The sequence below is a fragment of the Ptychodera flava genome, chromosome 10, assembly GCF_041260155.1.
Source record: "Ptychodera flava strain L36383 chromosome 10, AS_Pfla_20210202, whole genome shotgun sequence".
NCBI classification, from domain to species: domain Eukaryota; kingdom Metazoa; phylum Hemichordata; class Enteropneusta; family Ptychoderidae; genus Ptychodera; species Ptychodera flava.
This window is the reverse complement of record NC_091937.1, coordinates 9699148-9725766: the sequence shown is the minus strand read 5'-3', so window position 1 is coordinate 9725766 and position 26619 is coordinate 9699148. Positions and strand designations below refer to the sequence as shown.

At 36.2% G+C, this 26619-nt stretch overlaps 1 protein-coding gene across 11 annotated transcripts in view; it reads left to right on the top strand.

The window, feature by feature from the left end:
• The first annotated feature begins 2169 nt into the window (after window positions 1-2169).
• LOC139141935 (SH3 domain-containing kinase-binding protein 1-like) overlaps window positions 2170-26619 on the top strand; it is a 43905-nt gene continuing 19455 nt past the window's right edge. For all 11 annotated transcript variants that reach the window (XM_070711704.1, XM_070711710.1, XM_070711709.1 and 8 more), the window contains exons 1-3: window positions 2170-2306; window positions 23887-24044; window positions 25025-25124. In XM_070711704.1, coding sequence (XP_070567805.1) covers window positions 2303-2306; window positions 23887-24044; window positions 25025-25124 — 262 coding nt within the window. In that variant the 5' untranslated portion in view covers window positions 2170-2302. The remainder of the gene's footprint in view (window positions 2307-23886; window positions 24045-25024; window positions 25125-26619) is intronic.

Genomic DNA, 26619 nt, shown 5'->3' with positions numbered 1-26619 from the left:
TACTTGCTATATACGTTTGTACGACAACTATAGGCCTACTCAGTTTACCCTCTGGTGAAAACGATTCACGTACACGATGTCAGACCCTTCAGGTAGGCCCCTATAGATTTTCTGTAATGAATTAAGGTACAGATAAATAAATACTATAATACATACTGAAGAAGTGATTTTAGTGGTGCATTATCATGCAAAAAAAAAAACACCACAACCACTCAATGGAAAAGTGATTTTATCCACATTTTGCGGAGATCAGAAATAAAATACATGCAATCATAAACTTGACGTACACTCGTATTTCCACTGCGTGATAAACGTACTATAAAACCATACAAGTTCTAAGAAGAGCATCAAAGTTGCATAGCCCATTTGTGACAAACATGGAGCTGGCACTACTTCGTCTCTCATAACCCCGAAAATACGGGCGGCATTGTTGTAGGCAACTTTCAGTTTTCTCATGGCATCAGCAGAATATTTGAACCAGAGGTGGCAACCGTACAATTGAGAGCAATACACTTTAAATATTCTACATTTCACATGAAAAGAGCACAAGGAAAATTTCCTTAGCAGCATATTTGCTGAGACATAGAATGCTCTTCTTTGTCGCTCAATATCACTATCGTCTCTAAAGTTATGTGTTAACAAAAACCCAAGATATTTCTTTCTTTCGACAAAAACAATTTTGACACCATTGAGGTAAACAGCGGGAATGTGCTTAACTTTAGAACTATCTGGTGTGACACACAAACATTCGGTCTTTTTCGTATCGAAGACAATGTCAGAGTATCACTATAAATACTGCAAATGATGACTAATTTCTGTGTCCCTTTCACAGAGGGACTTATCAAACAAATATCATCAGCATAAAAGAGGTGATTGATGAACATGCCACCAATATTACAACCTGTTCGTGAAGTTTCAAGTCTATAGCTTAAATCATCAATATAAATATTAAATAGTTCCGGTGACAATATTCCACCCTGCTTAACGCCATTTTTCACGTTGAAACCCTCTGAAATGCAACAGCTCCAACGGATAAAAATATATTGCGACCTGTACCAAACAAAGAGAAACTTGACAAAGCAAATAGGCACTTTACGAACAATCAACTTTTTAAACGATGTCCTGTGATTAACACGATCAAATGCTTTGGAAGCATCCATGAAAGTTACAATTACATTGCTACCATATTTCTTATAATAGTGAATGATTTCTTTCAGAATGAAAATGCACATGTCAGTTGAATGATCCTTTTTAACCCAAATTGGTAATGTGAAGTTTCAAGAAAGGACTCAATTCTGTTCATTAAAACTAATTCCATAATTTTCGATGTTGACATTTTTGTCAAATTTTACTCTAATAGTCACATTTCAACAAGACAGAACGACATGAGAACGATTTCAACTTTACTATCATCAATTTTCCTCAGCTAGTCGGAAACATTCTACTCTCACCAGTCTATGGAGTATACATAGCACAGTTCATTCGTAATATGCAGGAGCACGCAGTTCGTATCGCATATGGCGGTGGCTACAGGTGGGACATGAGGCGATTATCCTTTCGAAACACCTGTCATTACTTCTTGTTTGTTTTCCCGGAGGTCCGTATATATTTCTTTCACGTGTACCAGGCAGTACTTTGTTCACAGTCTTGCTGTGCTGTATATGTCCTGTACAATGACTGTATAATACGACCTTTGACCCATGAATTTTCGATAAAGGGTGGGGTGGTTGCTATGGATTTAGTTCGAATGGGGGTCACTTTGTGTTGATATATTTGAGGCGAGAAAAGAAGCAGAACTTTCCTTTGCTTGTGGTGAAAGCTGTAGCAACATCCAGAATGGCACGAGAATACACAGGGTCTTCTAGCTCATATTCATAAACTTTCAAACAGGGATAAAAATTGTACTTTCGATTCAATAAATTGTAAGCTCAAACTTTGTGCTCATGAAATAATGTAAATTTTCAGTTGCAAAGTAACTTTTCAGTTGCGAGTAGTAAATATTTAATTTCTCATGAAGCCGGGATTTTTTTCTGACGAAGCGATAAGCTGTAATCGCTGAGAGCAGGTTTGTAAAATGTCGCCCTCTGGGATCTGAACAATGAATTCTTTTGGTATACCCTGGGGGTCTTGTTTGATGGTTTCGATAACGATCAGTTACTTGGGGAGTTTCTTGTCACGTGACATATACGCCATGTTTGGTATTTGCTCACCTGTTGAGGGCTACGGCGTAATGTAATATCGTTCAAGTGAGCTTGAGGTCAAAACTCCATCTACGGTTATCTTTCCACAGAATATTTCAGCAATGGGTAAGTCTTTAGTCATTCTTGTATGCGGGTTTACAAAATGCCAGTTCTGCCACTTGGAAGTTGACAAGAAACAGGAGGATCGATTTCGAGAGTAATGCTTTGACGTTGACCCAAATCTCGAACTGGCTACCTTCTCAGTTAGCGGCGCGGAATCATGTGTAGGAGGCTGCCAAATAACATACCATAGTTCATGATTACAGTGTTACATAATTTTGTCATCTCTTTGGTAACTCTGATATCGACTTAAACTGGGCATATATTAATGACCGATACCGAAACAGCAATATACTGATGCTCAGAGCGTCTGAAATATTGTTGTGTGTACATACACATTCGTAATAATATGCACAACCCCTGATCAATGTATGTGTACCTCGACAACAGATCGCGCGTCGCAACAACAGCAGCGGCTTTCTGCTCCACTTACACCGTGAAAACTCATCATGCACGACTTAAACTTCGGTAATTTTCAATATTAGTGACAAGGACACATTATCACTTTGTAGTGGGAGGTGACACGGGAGGGAAACTGCGTCTTGCGAAGGGTGAGGTGCCCATCGCGTATCGCTGAGTGTCACCGCGCACCGTGACAGACCTACATGGCGCCCTGCCCAACCCACGTACCAGTCGACCCGGCCTATTTAGCTAAATTCTCCCATACCTATGTTGCCACTATCGACAAATGAACTTAATCCACCTTGCCATTTGTCTTTTTATGTTCAAAAACCAACTTCAAATTTCTCAAATTAGGGAGTTTGATATGCATCTGTGTCAGTCCTGGGGACTTGGTAGGCTTCTGTCCCAGTGTCAGTAACCAGGTAGCCGATATACCTATGCCGTGGAATGCACACAGGTATGCAGCTATTCTGCTTGCTTACCCTCATACAGCAAATACATGGGACGGTTACTGTACGATAATATCAAGCGTGCTACCTTTCAAAAGTAGGTGAACTATGCACTATCGACTTCCTGTGCATCACATCAGGACATGGCAGTTTTTTATCAGGATTCAGGTTTATAATTGACAAACACAGTGGTCCAGATCATAATTAGCAAGTTTACAGTTAACATAGCGACTTACTAAGTCAATCATTGAATGTATTGGAACCAAATTTGTACCTGAGTAACCTCATGACAAGGAAACAGTGGGGCTAAAATAGCCAAATGTAATTCAGTGGTTCACTTACTAAGTTTGACGAAACAAATAGCAGTTCGTTAATTAGTCATGCTTTAATTAAAGTCTAACAATTGAAACAATTGGTTTTTGGCTAAGCCATTTCAGAAGCTGATGGAATTTGTGTCATGATGTCTATAAAATGAGTCAGTCAGTGCAATGTCAGGACCTTGCTGCTTCCACCATGGTCAGTGTGTGAAAATCAATCGGTGAATGCATTGATTTTGTGTTGTAAAATTCATATTCAAATTTGAGGTACATCATATCTTTTATGAAAAATAATTAAGTCTGCTGTGTTATGTACATGACATTTCATCTCAGGTTCTAAAGTTGGTTACTGAGCGAAGTGTACCTCATGATAACTTTTAAACAGGGAGTCCAAGTTCGAGACATCCATTTCAAGCATGACGGTCATAAATGAGACATTCCAGTGCAGCAAAAGATTGCACTGGTATGCATCATTCTGTTGATCTGTTGACTTCTTTCTGATTTTGTTTGTTTATGTTGTGTAATGCACATGACACATTGACATTTGCAGAAGCAATATCCAGTATATTTTATTTTACGACTGTCATCGTTGTCTCTCCGAAGTAGTGATAGTAAAAACTCCATGAAATATCCAATGGACACAAATTGATTGGGGTTGAGGTATAAAAGAACTGCTGTTTTCTAGTTGTAAATTTGAGAACAGAACAGAAGAAGGAGACGATATGTGTGAAACAAAACTAATCAGTAAGATGTGCGAATGTTTACAATGGTTGTGCAGAAAATGCACACTTTAACAGTAGGTCAAGAAACGAGATTTTAATTGAATTTGTTTTCCCCAACACCCTGTGAGGCACAATTCCTTTTAGTTTACCTGCAGTGAACAGGGAAGTATGTGTGTGCATTCCATTCGTTAAGTTTTCATTATGGAGTCTTTACGTCATTTGTCTGCCAGCATGGTTCAAGAGCTAGTCAGTTGTATTGAATGGATATTTCTGTCAGTAATCCTCTTATGGTCCTTGGTTTAGCCTCAGTGGTGTGTGGAGGGACTGGTGTTTAGCATTTGAAAAGATGACGTCCTGGAATTTGTGTGAATCATCTTGATTTATGGGGTTTAAAGCCCCTATTTGCTGGTAATATCGGAATAGGACAGCACACACTACATTGTACATGTAGGTGATATAGAGAGTGCTTTTGTATATGTAGCTATGGACCAGCTGTTGTTTGTTCTTAAAAACTTGGCAGTCCTGAATCCCTGGTTCTCACATTTGTTCTTGACAGGCGTGTCACTTCTGTATCTGCTACATCAGTAAAAGCAGTCTTGAGCCAGATTTTATACCATGTTTTCACCCACTCAGCATAGTCTGTGTTAGCAAGTGGAACAGACAGATTTTTTATCGTCATAATCTTTGGGCAAATTGAATAACAGACTTTTACAGTGTGCACAAATTTCAAAGGAGAACGCAGGACTAAAATCACACAAACAGTCAATGTCAACACCCACTGACGCAAGAATCAGGAATAGAGGAGTGATGCTTTAAATAATTAAAGAAACATGTTTACAATTTCTCTGTTTTCAGTGCCCTTCAAATGTCCAAATCTTCGTTAAAATGGAATAATTTAATTATATGCGTCTCCAGTTTTAACCAACTTGATCTTATGGTGGAGTAGCTATGAACTTGGCAGCCTAAGGGTTAAACCAGTAGTTAGCCTTCAGCAACACAATACCAAGTGTGTTTATTTTCATATCATGGAGGTTCATTTCATAAGTCTCTGGAGTTCATGGTAAAGACAGCATCAAAATATTCATATTGGAAACAAGTAATTCTTCAACTTTAACCTCAAGCCTTCCCCATTTGACATATTTATAAAAAGGTTCTATCCCTGAACCTGAGAGTGGCTCTGATAAAATAAAATACAACAATTTGTCTCGGATAGGAGCTTTTTCAGATTTCTTGATTTGTGTTCTGCTCGCTGTATACATCACTTGATGGTATTCCACACACACAATGTAAATTGAGAAAGTGTATGTCCATTGACAATTTTTTGTGTAAAAATTTTGATTTCCCAATTTTGTGTGTCAGTCAGTGTATCTTAATGGGTGCTTATGAAATGTTGTGCAAGTTGTAAATTTAGAGGATTTAGGTGTCTATCATGTATATGTGGTAAATTCATGTATCTCCAAAAACATGAAGATTAGAAGACTGAGATTATAGCATCTGTTTCCTCTTCTCTCTATATTTTTGTAAACACTGAGTGTCTATGATATCCCTGCATTGTCTGATATCACTTTCAAAGCAGTTTTCACGGTCAATGTTCATGATCCAGTAGGAAATGTCCATAACCTACATGTAGGATCTCTTTGATATTTTGGTACCAATAAAATATCGTCTAGCAATGTGCCCAGGTTTTTCTTTCAGGTCATGCCTATGAAACTTGCAAACTCCATAAATGATTGGCTATAGTATGAATGCCATGGGCATTACCTCATTGATATTTGTGTTTATACATGCCCAATCTCTGGGATATTAGTGTTGCATGGAAATTCCCTGCAACCAATATCCCAGAGATTGGGCACGTGTAAAGAACCATAATTAACCCTATGCAACATGAAACTAAGATGATGCATATCTTATCTGTTATACCTGTACAAAACAGCAACAAACCAAAACCATTCAGATAGTTTCTGAGGTACCAAAACCTAGAGAGATTCTTGACTTTTTGATATACATGTACCGGTACATGTACAAATAGCATGCTACCTCGAGTACTAGTGAACCAAGACGTGCCTTCCATTTTCCTTAGCCTAGACCCTATTTCTTCGATTTTGCCTCTGTGCCTCCGGCCACACTCCGGAGTATGGATAAAGGCCAAAAGCGGAGAATTGGTAAATGAATTTGCCTTTACACTAAGTTGTAACCGCCGTACATGTAGAGAAGGTCCTCCCCACCGTTTTCCAGAGTAAATCAGTACCAATTCTGCTTCACATTGTGTGTACAGTTACCATATTGATATTCAATCCTGGTAAACATGTTATTTGATTACATGTAGAAATAAAACTGAAGTTGATGTGATATAATTTGACTGTAAACAGAACCACCACACTGACATTGTGGATTGTCTATGATCATCATAGTTATGATAAAAAATGAAAGTGTTTAGATGATGAGAATTGGCCTCATTAACCCTTTCAGGCCTGACTTTCCGGTAACTTACCAGAGCTACCCCTATATACATGTATGTATAAGGGGTTTAGCCCTAAAAGGGTTAAATTGTTTTCACATTCTGTCAGTTCTGTTAGTGTGGTGGGGACCAGAAAAGGCATCCGATTTTTGAAATTTATAATGTTGTAACAAAGAGATGATATATTCCTTGGAGGCAGCTCTTTGTAACCCTTTGATACCCATTTATCTGTGTGAAGGTCCAATGTTAATATTGAAAACAATAGAATTGGATTTAACTAGGGTGGTAAAAGGGTAAATTAGTGTAGTAGATACAATATCAGTAGTGAAATCTTCATCAACACTTAGGTGTATGAAAAATTGCATCTCATTTGATTTGTATATTCTGAAAGAGGGGATTTCTGTAATTCCCGCATTAATGTGTGCGTACAGCTGCTGTTTTCTGCTAGTGTTGTACACTACTGACAAATACAGGCAGCTAAGTATTTGATTGTTAGGCATACATTGACATTTAGCCGTTTGAAAACTCTACCAGCTTCTCCTGTGTGGCAACAGCTAAGGAAAAAACATTATTAGCTCAGCAGAATTCTTAAGATCCATCATGTAACATGGTTTGACTAATGCAACCTTATTGATCTTAATTAACCTGCTCATCCCTGATTTCCCATGAACAGCCAGGTCCTCAATCATCATTAATAGCAATGGGTTTGGGTGAAACTATGGTGGTGACAGGGTTAAACCAATGGGGAAATGATAACATACATGGAATTTGATGGCAGGTCATCTGTCAGGTCAAGTGGGTGGAAAGCAGTCCTGTAATAGCATTTGAAGAACCCCTGAAAACATACTGAAAAGGCAAGCATTGTCACAGATATTTCTTGCTAAGAAACCTATGTATAAATATGTTGAATAACAGGACTTTACTCATAGGTCTTTTTGACAGAGGGTCTCGTGTGTATGTAGTGTTTTGAGTGCCATGATTTTTATGTTGATTTGTAATGACTTGACCTTACAAGTGTGAACCGCTTGCCAAGATGTGGAATTCTTAGGCCTTTGTGTCTTCCAAGCTTGTCAGTAAAGTTTTTCCAAAATTGTTTCACAAGTTTGCAGTCAAAGAACAGGTAGAGGTAGAGACTCTTGTAAAAACACTTGATGGGAGGGTTAACCTCTTTGTACCAAGATGCTTTGTCACAAGTAACCCCGTTTCTTTCAGTAGAATTTTAGAAGTGTACACAAATATTCCATAGTACATGTGACATGCATGTATTAAACCATATATTTAGGTTTTGATACTAATCGGAAATTTGTCAAGTGTCTGCCAATTTATGCACATGTATAAAGTTTCAAATTTTAAAATATTGAAATGTGATATATAGTTATGTGCATTGTTAAATGAATACATCAACACCCACTTTCACAATATGGCCATGGTAGATGTAATGAAACGCACACAGTCATCAAAATGTGAGTCTAATTCAGATAAATGATGTGATAAATAAGTCTTGCATGACGTATCAGGAAGTGAAATCCTGTAATGTACCGACTGTAATTCTGTTTTGAAAAGTAAATATTTAGGATCATGTATTGACATGATATTTACACAGATAAGTTATTAAAGTAGCTGTTGGGCTGAATTCTGTTTCGACTCTTAAATTTTTATGGGAAATAAAGAACAATCTACGCAATATGAACTTTATCACAAATCATGATATCATTGTCAGTGGGTTGTATCTGCAAATTTCTTCATTTTCCAGATGTACGCGCAACATATACATGTATTTTGTGAAAACAACCGTTGGTGTAGGAATGTGAAATGTACACTAATGAATATTTAACAACGGTCTTATGCAGAGATTTTACAGAGAATGAACTGTAAATAAACAAATCATTCAAAGTCATTTCCAGAAGAAAGGCATTTTCAACAAGAATGTCAGGTATGACTTATTTATGACACGACAAAATGTTGCTATCAAGGAATTTATGAATTTATTACGTATAATTCAATTAATTAATAAAAGCTAGCTGGAATGGCATGTCATGAAAACTCAGTACAAATAATGTCCGGATCTTTGTAACTGTTTGAGAGACAAATACAGTAACTTTGATGACATTTCATAATTACTATCTTATTGTCAAATGAAATTCATCTGTCAATAACGTTTGATAAAAGACATGGTGTATGGAATGTGTTGACAAGTTGGACATCAGGTTTTTTCAACATGATTTGAGAAGTACATGTAGAACAGGAAACTGTCTGTTATATTAACAGAACAATACTCGTTGGAAAATGCAATTAAAAGTTATGATAACCCAATGAAAAGCCAATGAGTACAGTGGTACAAACAACATCCATCAAGATAACATGTATCATCATTGAATGCAGGGTTCTCCACAAGGGGAATTTTAGGGGTCCGTCGTCCCTTTGTGTTTGGAGTAATGTATTCATATATAATAACTGTAAAAAAGAATACATTTTCATAACAAAAAAATATGCAAATTAGACAGTGTTATGGCCATCACTCTGTTTTTCCGCGCTTTGGAGAACATTTCCCAAGTATTGCAGTGTTTTCATTTTTTTCATCCTTTTCAGCAGAAATGATTTTCTATGACTAGATTATCATGATTACAGATGAACATCGTGTAGAATGAACGTCAGGGACCGTCTTGTGACATTTATCGAAATGTGACGCAACATGCAAGAAATGTAAAAAAGCACTGGTCCATGTCTATAAAAAGAGGCTTACAATGTTATTTTTTGTAAATGGCAAATAGAAACTGATATCTGGGTTAAAGGTCACTGAGGTCAATGCATCACTTGAAAGTTCACTGAGGTCAATACTAATTATGCATCACTTGGGATCTTGATGATTGCATAATTTTTGCGAGAGCGTTGGGCAACTTTCCTCCTGGCAAATTTAGGCTTGACATTTTATCATAGTACTCTATAACATTGCCACTACTGGCAGTCTTCAAGTACTTTCACAAAATAAAATATTATAAAATGTGCATCATCAAATTCCAATACATTTTAATTATCGTGCCTCTAAGGTCTCCATGTTGAAATTTATGACATTTAATAGGAAGGCCACTTTCATAATTTTGTGACATCATCATCATCCACAAAGCTTTATCTCAGGTATTAAAACTATATTGCAGTAGTTAACCTCCTATGAAAGCACAATAAATGAAGTGAAATGGGAGGTATGGCCTCTCAAAATACCGATTACAGTGTTATCATAGGAATACATAGGCTGCAGGGATGAACATTTGTCTGTTGTGCAGTTTTACCCACCGTCAGTATTATTTGTATGACTTCAGTGTATTTCAACCCTTACACCACCATGGTTTGGCCCAAGCCCCATTGTTATCAATGATGCTTGTGGACCTCTTATACGGACTGGGGGATGCTTATAGACCTCTTTATAAGGACTGGGGGATGAACAAGTTAATCTTTCCAGTACCAGACTTTGGTACACCTCACTCATGTTCAACAGGATGTATGGACGTGTAGTTATAGAGACAAAGGGGTGGAAGGTTTAACCCTTTGAGTGCCAAAGTCAATTTTTTGTCCCTTTTTAAAAAATATACCCCAGTCAATGTTTTCTTCATATTTTTGGCAAAATTTTAATAAAAAATTGTAGCCAATGAAATATGATGTCCATTTGGTCCAAAATTACCAAAAAAAAATACAAAAACAGAAAAATTCAAAAAAGTGGTAAAATGTTGCACTGAAATTTGGTTGGAAAAATTACAGCTCTCAAAGGGTTAATATTGCAGCTAGAACTTTTGATCATTCGACTTACAATGTATGTTATGATAACCAGTGTGTTTTGTTTTATTCTTTGTTGGTGCAATATGTTGTGATCATTCTGAATGTCAATATCAAATCAAAAAGCCGGAGCGGCAAAAGCTTCTGTTGACAATTTTAATGTAGCTGTACTTTCACACAATAATATCAATATATTGCTGTGTAAAAAGAATAGGATGATAGAGAAGCTTTGAGAAACCTCCCAAATTTCCTCCTGTCACCAATTCTGCAACAGAGATTGTGGCAGTGGTTTGACAAAACTTTGATTTCTTCAGTGTTTTTTGTAAATAAGGGTTTCTCTCCGTCATTTCCTTGTGTGTGGCAACAGTAACATTAATCTGCTGTCAGAATGATAAATGTGAAATACACAAAGTCAACAAAGTTCTTTTGATTAATTCTGATACAAAGCGTTCATGTGCCAGGTTTGTGTGTGTGTGTGTTCCAGAGTTTAGACATTGCCCCTGCTATTAGTGTGTTGATTTATGGAGGAAACACACTTTCACAGGAGAATTATTCTCTTGGCAAAGTGCCAACTTTACCATCAGCCTTCAATACAGATCTCAGGTCTTGTTCTTGTGTGAGGGTTTTATCCTTCTAGATGTTAGAGGGCAGTATTTGTCATTGAGGGGCATATAAAGCAGGTCAATATTGCTGTATTTTCATCCAAAGCTATGGTATCGATATTCCCAAACCAATTCCTTTCCTTTGTTTATCAACCCCTGCAGAAACATTGAAGGGGTCTTCATAAACAGGCATGTTCTGTTAGATCAAAGAATGGTATTAGATCAGTATTTGAAAAGTGTTAAATTTAACCCTATTGCCACCATGGTTTGGCCCATCAACTCATCTAAACAATTGTTAGTGAGGACTTATCTACAGGGAATCGGGTTAGACTTGGTTAATTCACACTGATATGTACCAGAATGCCAGGATTTGAGAAATTGTGTCATTGTGACTTTCTCTGTACGCTCCACTGATTTCATCTTCCACATTTTTCATGGAGCTTCATCTACAGTAGTTGATAACTAACCTACCTGTGGAAGGGAAGCTTTTGATATATTACATTTTGATGAAGTTTGTCCTGGAAAAATAAGTAAATTCTCATTTGTCATGTGACTTTGTGTCACAATGCAGTGTGGCGGCCTATATACTGATAGACTGTATTGTGTATAAATTAATCCAAGTGTTGACTATACTTCAGTCGTCACCAATAACATCAGCATAGTACTCACATACATTGTATAGGAACTTGAACATGGTTTTAGAATAAGCATAACAAAGTACTGGAAAATAAATCGAAAGTAATAACTATCACTATTTCAGTGTTTCATCTAGGCTGCGCGATTGCGCGATTCCCCCTCTCTGGTGTGCTGCGCGCCGCCAATCACAGGTAGAAGGGGCGACCCACATCGCGCACTGCACTGAGCTGGCTGGAATGAAGTGTCACACTTCCATGCATTTGACCCGTTATTGACACCTGTTAATACTACGGCAACAGGCATTGTATAATGTTGCAAGAACATTTACATGGAAGGGACTAATTTTAGTTCGATTTTTATACTTTTTGAACTGCTTCAATAAATTGCTGTTGAAACAATACCACGCGTAAATTTCCGTACGCTGATCAAGTTTTGCATATGAAAGCCTGTCAGCGAGTTGAGAGTTACGTTCACAAAAGTTCATTGCCCTAGCCCGATAAGGTTTCTGTGTCACATTATCTCTGTACGATTGAGAAAAGGAGACAAATTGAAGTTTTTATGCATCGTATGGATGTCCATAACACTCTGAAAATAATTCTGATAGCAAAATTGACACTAAAATTTGGACTTTACTGACACAGAAACGTACGTGTTCAGTGCAGACTGCATGCAATGAAAGTCACAAGCATGAACTTGATGAAGCAAGCTGTGGTGTCAATGGGTCCGGTTTTTGAATTCAGTGAACAGACACTGACTTATTTTTCGGGCAAATAAACCGTAAAGTTAACTGTTGGTGACAACCAACCTTTCTGTTTCTATTTTCCTGTTCTAAAATGACTGACAAAAAGCAACTGGTGCGAATCTGACATCGAGAAACTCTGCATTCAAAATACGGCAGACTAAGGTCCGACCCTCTAAGTTGTTCGTTTTAACTCCACTGAGTCTGCGCACAAAACTACAAGACCAGCTAGGTCACTAGAAAAATACAGCTAACTGGTTTGTATAGAGCAATGTTGATCCAAACTTACAGTAGTGAGGGATGATATAAGCACAGTAAAAACGTGACAAACAAGTACATTATTTTTGTCAGAAGCTACAACACATTCCTTTATAACTACAAAAGACTTTTTTCTTACTTTTTGTAGTGGAGACAGTCCAGTGAAAAATGAAAAAATATCCCTTGAAAGTACAGTGGGAATGGCTAACTATTGTTAATTTTTATGTTTGAATGTACATTAAGCCCTAAGAAAGCAAACATACAGAATATGTACAAACAAACATACAGAATATTTTAGCATACAGAATAACGTACAACAGTGATACGCAAATTTGTTGACTTTTGAAAAAAATCTTATAGAGGATGGTGTTTGCAGCCAGCATCTTGGATTGTGTAAGCAAGTTATTTATGGCTTGTAGTATGTATAACACAAGTAACATCACTGCAACATTAAAACTTACGTATAAAGATGTCATTATATGTTTCAGTTAAATCCCCCCCAAAATTTTAAAATCCCCCTCAAAAATTCCAGTAGAGGGGGACCAATCCCCCCCTGGTGCAGCATCCTAGATGAAACACTGCTATTTCAGCTTTAAATTCAGTATACTATAAATTGTCATGAGGTAGTGCCTCCAGTGACAGCTTCTTTGATAGTCCCTTTGAATTGTCTCTTTCTTACTCTTGATTGTGATAATGCTTTCTAATTATTCATATCATCACGTAATAGAGAATATATTTTTTCAGAAACCTGTACGTTGTGTTTTTGTTGTGTGATAATATCTTACGTATGTATGATTGTTTCTATACCATCTCTAGTACAAAGCTACAGTGGAGTTAGTTGACTTCCGAAATGTTTGCATATAACCCTAAAATGCTAAGGTATTTTTTATTTCCCTGAATTATCATTGGAGTTTGGTCGGGGAACATGCACGTATCATAATTTAGCCTGTTCACCCCTAAATTCCCGGTGAGCAGGTCCACACTCACCATTGATAACAATGGAATTGGACCAAACCATGGTGGCAAAAGAGGTAAATGGATGTTCACAAATGACATAATTGTTTCATTAATATGCAAAAATAAGTATAAGTCTGTATAAAATTTCAATTACAGTACATAGTTTGAAATTATGCCTGCGTAAAAAAACCAAATATACAACGATTGATGCACCAGAGAGACATATTAACAGCCCAAAGTACAAGCTTAACAACAGCCGTACAAGCAACATGATCAAAATTTTTCCAAATTTCTAGCAGCAGTGTAGCAGTGTCCGATGCATTGAGCTTGTGCAGTTTTATCTAAAAAAGCAGCTACACCTGTGCTAATGTGCATTATTGTTTCAGTCAAAGTTACCCAAGATAACGTTCATACATTTGTACGTACGGACAAATCATGATTTACTATCCATGTTTTTTTCAAAGGTCACTGAACCATGATAAATAGTTTTAGAACCCTTGGCAGCATTTCTGCTTTCCTCCAATATAGATTGTTTTGATAAATGTGCAGTAAAGGGGAATACCGGTACCGGTAAAGATCAGGAAACTCGGTTATGAAGTAAAATTTACTGGTTCACCACCCTAGACGCCATCCAACACTCAGGTAATGTTTTGCTGCATTTGACAATACAATGTACATGCATCTGCCATGAGTGCTTTTGTACATATAGCGGAACAGTCTAGAAAGTGCAGGAAATCGGTTGTTTTTTGTTTTGTTCTTGGACAAGTTAATTTTGTTTTTGCCCATTTTTTTACCGTGAAGAACGTTTTTAAAACAATTAATATAAAGTTAAGGTTCTCCACAAAAAGGTTTTTCTGGTGGCAGCCACCCCTCTGTTTTTTGGAGCAATCAGTAGTCATATGTTAATAACTGTACTAAAGAATACATTTTCTCAACAAAAGGATATGCAGATTATGCATAATTATGTAAATTGGCAGCCCTCTGTTTTTTAAAGCTGAGGAGAACTACATGTCTGGTTTGATTGTAAATGATACAAAATCATAAAACAGCCTGGTTCAGTATGTAATAATAATAATAATAATTATAATATTTTATTGCCTGCTTGTAAATATAGGATTTACATCACATTTGTGGCAATAAAAGTGCAATACAAAAATGTAAGTTCAAATTTTCTCCAATAAAAATAAAGTAATACAGTATGATAGTAGTAGCTAATAATAAATATAACTAGGTATTTCTTTGTTTGTATAAAGTAAAAATATGATCCGCAAGTTGTTCATTGAAAGACAACTCTTGTTTGTAGAGAAATAAGCTGCTTTTCAGTTGTATCATTTGGGAGATTAATTTTTCTGAAAAAGTTTTTTGTTGAACTTTGTATTTCTGACAGACTAATATAAAGTGCATTTCATCTTCAATACTGTTAGTGTTACACTGATTGCAGTATCTATGAAATGTATGAAATGCCAATCCGTACATGTATAAGCATAGACCCTTGTTTCTTTAGGGTTTATGACGTGGAAATGTACATGTAGAAACATGTAATTTTGTATGGAGCACAGTCCCAGAAGCTTCCACTTGGCGGATTTTTTGTGCAGTCTACACAGTCCCTTCCATGGTAGTTTGGCTGATGTGCAGCATCTCAGAAGCTGTTATCCAATTAGGTGGCTGAATCTTACCGCTATAATTGAGCAGTACGAATAGACTCCCTAAGTTGCTGTGAATAGTGACAATCAACCAATCAGATACAACCTTCCGAGGACACTGCACATCAGCAGAGGAGGGGTAGTCTAAGCTTGCTTCTCTTGTACATATCAAAGCAATTCTATTCACAGCACAACAAAAATGTTTGATACTTGTGATAATAGCACTCTTGCTATTAAAACTATGAATGTTGTCCTCAGGTCCTGTGCAAAAACACTGTGATTGAACTTGCTGTAAGCAGTCAAACACTGAGTGTTCTTGGTTTGACCTCAGACAAGTGTACTCTATACTTCCTGAGTCCCATCATGACCTCACATTTACATTTCCTGTTCAGAAGTTGGGGGAAGTTTTGGGGAAGTTGACTGAAATCTTGGCTATAAATAGAGTATTCTTCTACAGCAGACTTAATGATGCCAGCACATGAACATAGAAGTTAACAGCTAGCAAATAAAGAATGGTATTTGGTATATGTATTTTGCATCACATAAGTTGATTTCTTAGTAGCTCAGGTACTTGTCATTTTAACCTTACTAATCATGGTATGACAGAACAAATCCAACATGTTCTCTCTGACTTGTTAATCGTAATTGATATTTTTACTGTACTTTGTTCTGAACTTCAGTGCAGTGTTCTACTGTACTCCCTTAATACCTTCATGTCTGTTCTGGCTAAAGTCAAATCACATATGGTTTAAAAATAATTGACCAAGATACCAACATATATTTGCAAAGAGTTGAAAAGAAAAACTGATTACAATGTATAGTTTTGTCAGTGCAGTTTAAGGTAGTACATGTATGTGCCTCGAAAGTGAAAGACTTAAACTTTTGCTCTAACTTTTCTCAAGGAATCTTTCAACCATTCTCTTTCAAAATCAAAAATAAAAATAGGGGGTCACCATACAAATTTTGGAAAATAGAGAAACAAATTACCCAAGATTTACCGATATTAGAAATTCAAAATGGCCACCATCCCTGTGTTAACTCTATGGAGAAAAATAAACATTTTCGAATTTCGAAAAACTAAACAGGTGAAAAGTTTTCTTACACCAAGAGCTTTAAAATGAACCCCCACAAGTGGTATATCAGAAAAGAATTGTAAAAGTTTGAGAGTCCGAATATCTGTCCCCGAGTTGCGTTCTACGTTAACACAAGGTAGATACCCACTAGGCCACACCTTCTATGACTTGGCTGAAGACAGCTGCAATGGTGAATACATGTAAATACAAACATATCCCCTAAGGTAGTGTTTAATTAAAATAAAGGGAATGTTTCATCCCTATGGAAAATAATGGAACAGTCCAAGTGAATGTTGACAGGACAAGATAATTAGCATTCCAAGGTATTAAGCTTTTTCTGAAAATATATTGAAAAGCGGAAGTCAATACTACTTTTTGATTGACTGTAAGTCATCAGATATTTTTAACACAATGAGATTGAATTTCAGGTTGTGCAGTAAACTTTAAATTGTTCCATAAATACCAGTCGATGAGCATTCATATGCACCCAAGGTTCTGAACACTATGCCATCGTCTGATTGATTCACATGTAATGATTTCACAACATCCATTTTAGTTGTGTTGTATGGGGAAGCAATTGCAGGGTAACAGATCACATCAAAAAGATCATGAGTTCATCCAACAGCAGATGTTGTTGTGGCCGTATTAGTCAATCCTACCATTTTTCTATAAAACTCAATAAGGCCAAGAAAGGAAAGGTGTTTGTGTCTCATCCTCAGGCATCGAACCAGACAGGCAGTGGCAGCTTCTTTTTAGCTCCGCTGTCAGCGACGCGGAGCTTATCAAATAGGTTGATTATCCGTCGGCGTCCGTCGTCGTCCGGCGTCCGGCGTCTGTCGTCCGTCAACAATTGCCTTCTCCTCTGAAACCACAAGTCCAATTGCTTTGAAATTTTATATGCAGTTCACTTGGGGTGACGTTACTTCAGTTTGTTCAAATCATGGTGATATTTGCATATTTGTATTTTTGGGGCATTTTTTGGTGTTTTTGGTAAAAAAATCTTCTTCTCTGAAACCGCTCGTCGATTGCTTTGAAATTTGATATGCAGTTTGCTTAGGGTGACTTAAATCAGATTTGTTCAAATGGTGGTGAAATTTGCATATTTGTATTTTAAGGCAATTTTTGTCATTTTGGTAAAAAAATCTTTAAAAATCTTCTTCTTCAAAACTACTGGTCAGATAGCTTTTATATTTGGTACATATGTCCCTAGGGATGATCTATTTCAGATTTGTTCAAATTGTGCAGAAATATGCAAATTTGCATTTTTAAGGCAATTTTTGCCATTTTTGGTCAAAAAATGTATTTCTCAAAAAGTACTGGTCTGATAGTTTTGAAATTTGGTATACAGGTTTCTATAGATGAACTAAGTAATATATATTGAATTTCTGATGAAATCTGTAATTTTGTATTTTTGGGGCAATTTTTGCCATTTTTGGTCAAAAAATGTGTATTTCCAAAACTACTCATCTGATAGCTTTGAAATTTGGTATAGAGGTTTCTACAGATGAACTAAATGATATTTATGGAAATAATGATGAAATCTGCAATTTTGTAATTTGGGGCAATTTTTGCCATTTTTGGTCAAAAAATGTGTTTCTCAAAAAGTACTGGTCTGATAGCTTTGAAATTTGGTATACAGGTTTCTACAGATAAGCTTAGTAATATATATTGAATTTCTGATGAAATCTGTAATTTTGTATTTTGGGGCAATTTTTGCCATTTTTGGTCAAAAAATGTGTATTTCCAAAACTACTTATCTGATAGCTTTGAAATTTGGTATACAGGTTTCCATAGATGAACTAAATGATATTTATTGAAATAATGATGACATCTGCAATTTGAATTTTTGGGGCAATTTTTCCCATTTTTGGTCAAAAAATGCGTTTCTCAAAAAGTACTGGTCTAACAGCTTTGAAATTTGGTATAACTAAGTGTGATATTTTTGAAATTACGATGAAATCTGCAAATTTTTATTTTTGGGGGCAATTGTTGCCATTTTTGGTCAGAATATTTTATTCTCAAAAAACTACTCATCAGATAGCTTTGGTTGACATGTTCTTAGGGATGATCGGATGTGATATATTCAAAGTATGATGAAATCTTCAATTTTGTATTTTTGCAGCTTATTTTAGCCACATTTTTCTGGCCACTGCATTGAGTTATCAAAGATTTCCACCTTCTTCATCAACATGTGTCAAAAATAGTTATTCTGTACATAAACACAGCGGAGCTATATCGGCCGCTAGGTCGCTTGTTTTCATGTTCACTTGAAAAAATGAAGTGTAAAAATGAAAGTGTACTATGGAAATATGAGTAGGATTATATAGACATGTTCATCAACTTTAGCATGGAGTTACTGTAAAACATTTCTTTTTAGCATCTTTTGTCAGTGAATTTAGCTAAGTCTATCGATTTGCTTATTTAAGATTCGGCTGATTTAAACTTTTTCGTATATTTATCACGGTTAGGATGTCTCTTCAGCTGATTAAAAAACCTGATTGCAATGAAAATTCAAAAACGCTAAAAAATCATGCAGCTACATCGTAATTCAACGTGTTTTACAGTATATTCTCAAATCAAAACATGGTGAAAACTGAATTATCCTGCATCTTGTAATGAAATATTATCATAGAAATTCACTTGCACGCATAGTAAAACAATCCAAATCAAGAAATTATTTGACAATTGACAAATAATAGTGAAATTGAAATTTCCTTGGACAAAATGCTTGTTCATTTGGGAATTTTTATTGGTGGAAACTGCAATTTTAGAGAATTTCAAAAATGTGTTGGTACTTTCGAAATCTACCGTATGTATTGGGGCCACTTCAAATGCTCCCAGAGGAGTTGTCAGTAGATTTGCTTTATGGCCATTTGTAAATGAAATTGGGTAATTTTCAGTGATTTACATTTAAATTGCTATGATGACTATGTCAGCAGGACACCTTGATGGTCGTTCATTGTAAAAGCTGCTCTCATATAATCCCAACCCACTTTCATCAAATTTTTCTGTAGTGAAACATCAATGATCAGTTATGTATAGGATAATAGTGAACAAAATATCAAACATTTTATTAATGTATTGAAAAGTCAAACAGACATTTAGAAATTATGAAAATTAACACTAAAATTCGTTCTGCACTTCAAAAGGTGATAGTTTTTTCCGTTGCATGAAAGCTACCAGTTTGTGAAAAATGGAAAGATTGTTTTATGTGTGTACGAGCACTGTACTGATAAATAATCAGGACACATGCACTACAGTGTGTAGCTGTGTTGATAAGCTGAGCATGTAACTATTGAAGTAGCACCAGAAATCTGATACAATACATCACAACAAAATGAGGAAACTGTAAACACAGAAATAGATGTGGCTTTCTTTGTAATGCGTACAACGATGCAAGATTGCTCATCTGTCATGTAGGAGATTTGGCTTTGGGAGTACATGTAACTTGCTGAAAGACAGTTGTTGAAGTAGTATGAAAGTGGCTTGTCTAGTTGTTTGTTGAGTCTAAGACAGATAGACACCAGCTGCCGATGTCAATCCATGTATTTTTCAGCACCTAGAGGGCTCTGCTGCTGTCAGTTTACAGATCATTGAGATTTCAAGACACTAGCGATTTCTGTTCAGAATGCTGGAATTTTCTTCTCTCTTTATAAAATCCTACCCAGGAGTTTGTGTTCTGCCCAGTTTCTTGTATATAGTATTCTCCCCAATTTCCAGTTCATACTGTACAACAATCTACACCACATTAAACAATGGGTGAAACCAAACACTGCAAGAGAGAGGGGTGTAGTCCCCTCCATCACCTGTACAGATACAAGTAAAGATGGTATCGCTAAGTTATCATATCATACTGTACATCTATAGAGTGCAATTTTCTTGGATGAGAATATTATTAATCACCATTTAAATCTGATGAGTTGTAAGCCAGAGTGGTATACATACTGGTATTTTGTTAAGAACTTGTTGATCTTTAAGGATAGTAATCATATTAACTTAAAAACTGTTTTATTCTCTATTGGCCAAAACCATTAAATCATATTAAATACCTCTCTGTGCAAAAACGCTGTAAAAAATGAAATTCGTTTCATAATAATTGAAAGAAGTGTAATTTTAACCATCCATAAACAGGCAATAAAAATGAAACTTTCAGTAGAATTTAAAATGAATGTGTAATATGCTGTAATTCCAGTAGTTTCCCAGGATGTTTACATAAACAGGGTAGCTTATTAATCAAAATTAAGGACATAATGAACTTGGTTGGAGAGCAGCAAAAGATTTCATATGTAAGGCACTTACCATGCAATTTCAATTTAAGGTCTTAGTCAGAACTTCAAGTGTTCCAGTGAAATAGAAATATGCAGTCAGGAGATTTAAAAAATGTAGAACTTTTTTACATGGAATGTTTTTGAATGTATTGAGAGTATTTAATAACGTCAAAGTAAATGGTGCAATAATAAAATATGAATATAACAAAATAATGTTAAAAAACAGTGTTTCTTGTTCCACTCACCAAACCTTGGGGAAATGCCAGGCACACGCTGTGCTGTGTTGGGAAGGTGCCGAATATGTCGAAGTCAAATATAGTTTAAGGCAAGAGTAAGGCAACTTTTTTGTTTCTATAGAACAAAAATAATGCAAATATTATCAAGAGTTTCAGCTATAGCATCTTGAATGTTATTCAAAACTCAAATTTTGAAGAAAGAGTGATTCAAAAGAACACCTTGACATGATATCTCATATGCCATATAAGGTCCACAACCTTCGTTCACTCTCACTCTGTATATCTTACTGTACACAGCGGGTTGTCTGTGGTCTAAACCGATGGTTTTAAATAAGCACAGAGTACTGTAAAACTGTTTGTAAGTGTTTCCTCTGAGCATTGATATATCTGCTGCCAATGTACTGCTACAGTCAGCACTTTGTAAGTGTTAAATTGAATGACGGTGTGTTTATCAAGTTTTTAAAGGTCTCCGTGACCTTACTTTGAAATCGTATCCGTACCTTCCTGTTTCTTATCCCGTCAGATAACATGTCATCAAAAGACGGCACGTTTAAAATACGCTGATCAAGGTTGTTTGCTATGAAGTAATATGAATACATGATTCAGTCACCTCTACCTTCCTGCTGGTTGCTCCAACCATGGCATTGTAATATGCACAATTGTCATTGATTCAACCGACAGTCCATGTATTGTATTCCAAAAATTAGAGATTTCTCAGGGAGCACATATTGTAAATAACAAAAATATGAACCACTATAACTTATTTCTTTCAATACCACACAGACATGAATATTTTTAGCTCTTTCACATGTACCGTACATGTTCTAGCATCTCCATAAAATCACTTTTAATTGGCGTGGAGTTAATACAGCATTTCCTCTTACCCAATGAACAGAAGCTTTACATCAGTGAAGGCTTGCAAATCCCAGGATTGTGTATGTGAACTTTGACTCCTGTTGTAAACCTATCAGTTTCAGATTTACTTTTCCAAAATCTCAACTGTCGCACATATTCACAAATGAGTCTCCACTCTTCATTGGCCCAGTTTGGAAGTTGTATTTCTTTCTCCTCCAATGGAATGAAACCTTCCATCAGCAAAGGGTCTAAAAGTTGAAGCATTGTATATATGCATGCTGTTGCAAACCCACCCATGTCAAATGTGACTTGTAGACTCAGAAATTTCTTACATTCTGTATATTTCCTTACAAAGGAGTGATTTACTTGAATACTTGTTTCTGCAAATACCAATAATTTTTGTCAGCTGAAATTGCAAATAATTCAGCACACCGGTATGTCATATTCACAGACTTGTCCAACAAGCATATCTTAGTGCTTCTTGGTGCATTTCCATTTTCATAACAATTATTTGGTAGTTTTTCATTCCAAAGCCATATGATACACATACATACACTCACACACTATTACTTTAACGTTCTGTCAATTAATGTGCAGACTACTTGAACACGTGCTCCATCAATACAGAACATCTCAATGTTTCCATGATCACACAAAATACCCAACAACCGTGGCCTTTCTCGTTACATTTAATAACAATATTATGACAAAAGGAAAGGAATTCAATACATTCCATCATTTTACTCAGATATATCATATTCAAACATGCCTTTGTGGAGTAATTTTCCTTATTATCCCATAGGTTATTGACAATACATAATAAGATTTGTTCTTAAGATAGAAAAAATTCTATATACTGACTGGTGTGAGTATGAAAAGAAATCTGTATTTGATTTCAGTCAGCAAGCGTCTCAGTGCAGAACTACATGTACACTACAATTGAAGTACATTATTGCATTGTGAAAATCGTCATGTTCATGAACTTGTGGTTGTGACCTCAGCAGCAATATACAATACTTGCACTTTACATTAAATTTCATAAAGATTATTATACATTCTCTCTGCAACCATTTATACAGTGAAACCTGTTTAACCCTTTTCTTGCCAAGTCCATATTTCACTACCAGGTCAAGATGGTTAAAATTAATGAAACACGACGTATTCCATATGATGTATTTTAACATAATACTGTACATTTGAAGGCTGTCGAAAACATAATACTGTAAATTTGACTTTTTTTGGACAAAAGATGCTATAGCATACCAAGCCAAGTGGGTGAAAATACATCATGTTTTGGCTCAATACCATTTTTTACTGACTTGGCTGATGGGGAAGTGATACAGTTATTACCGTCTGGCAGGAAAAGCTGTTTAAACAGAACCCTGTCTGAACTGGAAACCTGTCTAAACTGAACCCTTTTCCCAGTCACATTCCAATAGAACTCTATGTTAAAAGAACCTCTATAAACCGAACACCTCTTCAAACCAAACAATTTTCTCAGTCTCTGAATGGTTCAGTTTAGACAGGTTTCACTGTACTTTATTTGATCCAGTCTCAGAAAAAATAGCTCCCAGTCAATCCCACATCAATGCAGAAGTCTTTTGTGTATATCTACTGGTATGTTTGTATTTTGAAAAATAATGTGTATGATTTCTGTTTGAAGCACTGTTCAGTATATGTTGGTCATTTGTTTAAAGCTGATAACATTATGAACATTATGGTAGTGAAACCTACCGTTTTATATAATCTTGGGTGAAAGACTTTCACAAACTTCTGCGAGGGGTGTTGCCAGATCGAAACCAGCCTGACTATTCATGATTGAGATCTGGCAGTAGCCTTCAGATGGATTGTCCTTGATTGTCCAGCGTGTCAAAACTGTGACTGTTTCCTATCTGATGAACAAATCACTCAGGAAAGCATGACATCCAGGCAGTCGTACGGTTTCTCTAGTTTCAACTCACCACCAATGAGTTGCCAGTCTTGCTTCATACTTCTGATTTCAAAAATCAGAAAGATGACAGGTATGCTGCAGTGTGAAAATCTTGATCTTTTCCAATATCAGAAAAATTGTCCATATCGTCATATATTCTTCTCCTTGCAGTCTGTTCACTCATAAGCATGTGACAACGTTCATGACCTTGTAAACAATGGATCTTGGCGGCTGCAACTTGACATGTATTTTGAATTTTTTTACCCCTCGCAGTGGAAGCAGTCGTTGAATTTGACTACGCTGCTGAAGCAGAGGATGAGCTGACTCTACAGGTCGGTGATGTCATCAAGAATATAGATCAGATGGATGGAGGATGGTGGGAGGGAGAGCTCAACGGCAAGAAGGGAGTGTTTCCAGATAACTTTGTAAAGGTGAGTCGGTTATTGAAATGGGAAAAACATATAACCATTATGTATCTAACCGTCGATGCCAATAATGGAGGTTATCATATGGGCATTTTGAATACCTTTGCAGTGTCCGTCACCTTACCAGAGATCCATTTTTCAGCAAATAGTTTGAATTCATGTCATAGCTATCATTTCTGTTACTGTATCTTCAATGGCTTATTCTTGTTGACAGTGGAAAATATACCGATATATTGCAGCTACATGTAGCCAGAAATAATGTCGAATATTTTCATAGATGGTTTTTGATGAAAATCATGTCTGATTTATCTGGAGTGACGTTTTCAATTTCAGTTATCTTGTCATTATCGTATAACTATTATAACATTGAACATTTTACATTAAAGAAAGAATTATTATTCAAAATCGGCCAATGAGATGTGACAAGATTGGCAATGATGGTTCACACTCGAAGTGTTATTCTGTGGAGGCATCCAGCCATCTTGAACTATGGGCTGAGGTGATAGCATTCACCAATTTACCAGTTGAAAGTCTGTACATGAGTACATGTATGACACTGCAGCACTTTACACTTTTAACCGCACGTTCTTCATGTCATCAAGGGCATATTTGAAATGAGGAACTTAAAAGAAACAAGGAACATTGCCATCCATTAAATCACTTTTAGAATAGGAAAGAACATTGTCAAAATAAAATTTCACAGTAAGAGTTTTTACCGACTTAAAACCTTCTAATCTCCCTTCCCAACATCAAGTGTGTAGGCAACCCCTCCCCACCCCCAACACCAAGTGTGCAGATCCAACAATAACCTTGAACAGTGTAAAAGGTGAAGCCAGGTACAAATAACTGTGGGCAAAGAATGATTGCAAGACAACAGAAACCTGTCATGTCGTTTTAAATATATTCCGTTTATGCTTGACAGCTAATAAGTTCCATTTTCCCTGTTTTATTTTGCTCTTTCCTACTCAATTATATTTCCTGTGTAGGTCATAAAAAATGAAACAACATCAACGAAAAACAACAGGTTATCACCGGACGAGGATAAAAGAACCAGAACAGAAAGAAGTTCTTCAGTTACAAAAAGAGGTATCTAGATGTTGTGCTGATAATTAATACAGCCTGTTATGCTGTGATATGCTGGTCCCAATTATGCATAAAGGATTTCACAGAACATACCCATTTGCTTTTATGGATCGATTATTTGCAAAAATCACTGTGTTTGTTGGCAGTGACATCATCACTTTGTGAGCCCACAGTGGTGGTGACAACATCACTTTGAGGACCTGTAGTGGTGATGACATCATCACTTTGTGAGCCTGCCTTGGTGATGGCAATATATCACTTTGTGAGCCTGCACTGCAGTGGTGGTGACATCATCCCTTTGAGAGCCCACAGTTGTGGTATCTGAGAGTTGTCTGCTGTCTTAATCACAGTGTGCATTTGTGAAATAAACTACCAATGCACAGTACAATAAATTACTCACAATGCTATTTGATTTGTACCAACAACATTAGTTTTCTTATAACTTTTTCAGTTTTGCATAAAAACAATAATCTGAAGTCTCATGATAATTGATTAATTATATTTATTAAAAGTACGTTGACATATTGTAGTATGAATTTCAAAGAAACCGTCAATTAACCATAAAAGTCACATTCTGCAGGTACTACCAATGTCACAGTTTTGGGAAGCAAGTTATGACAAACTGAAAGGGTTATTCTCTGAAAAAAGTTAGCTTGTAAATTTCCTTTGTCTTTTCTATTTGGAAAAAATCAATATCCTTTTGTTTCATAAAACAGGTGCAACTAGTCTCCCTATTTTCCATCACTTTATTCTGTATGGCTGAGGACACAATCAGTGGAAAATTTACAAAAATCCTATCTCCTCTCTCAATCAAGCACAATTTTCTTAATCCTTTAAAATGGGAATTGAGAAGAAAGGTGTCCTTAAAAGTACGTTTTCAGAATGTTTACAACTAGTCCAAGAATTTGTCTACACATGGGAGACATGGTAGACTTCACAGGGGAATCTACGTTGGTACAATCATGATGCATTATGGGAAATCTCTAGTACTGTGCAATGTGGCCTCATCTAAAACATGATCAGTGTTGTCAGCCTTCAAGTCATCTGTGAAATTTACACTGAATATCCCATCATGCACCAGCCCTTTATAGAAAACACCCACATATTCCAATACGATAACAATGACTCTAACAAGCAATAGAGGGAGCGGTACTCATAGCCACTCAGATTTGTTCAATCGGCGCATGTCGTGGTACCCAATTTTATACTATTTTATGTCAGCTAGACCTTGTACTCATATGGACTGGATGGGGACAAAAATAAATCTGATGATAGCATTATTAACATCTTCTTTCCAAATGAAAAAAAATTCTAATTCCCATATTCTAAAATTTAGTAGCCATTCAATTCAGTTGGCAAGTGTATCAGACCTGACAGGCTGGTTCCAGCCCCACTAGCTTTAGCTTTTGGTGTGTTTTACATAATTTTAAAATACGTTTTTTTCTTTCACCCCCAAAATCAAAATTCCTAGTGGTCTACTTATCAGCACTGCCTGGAT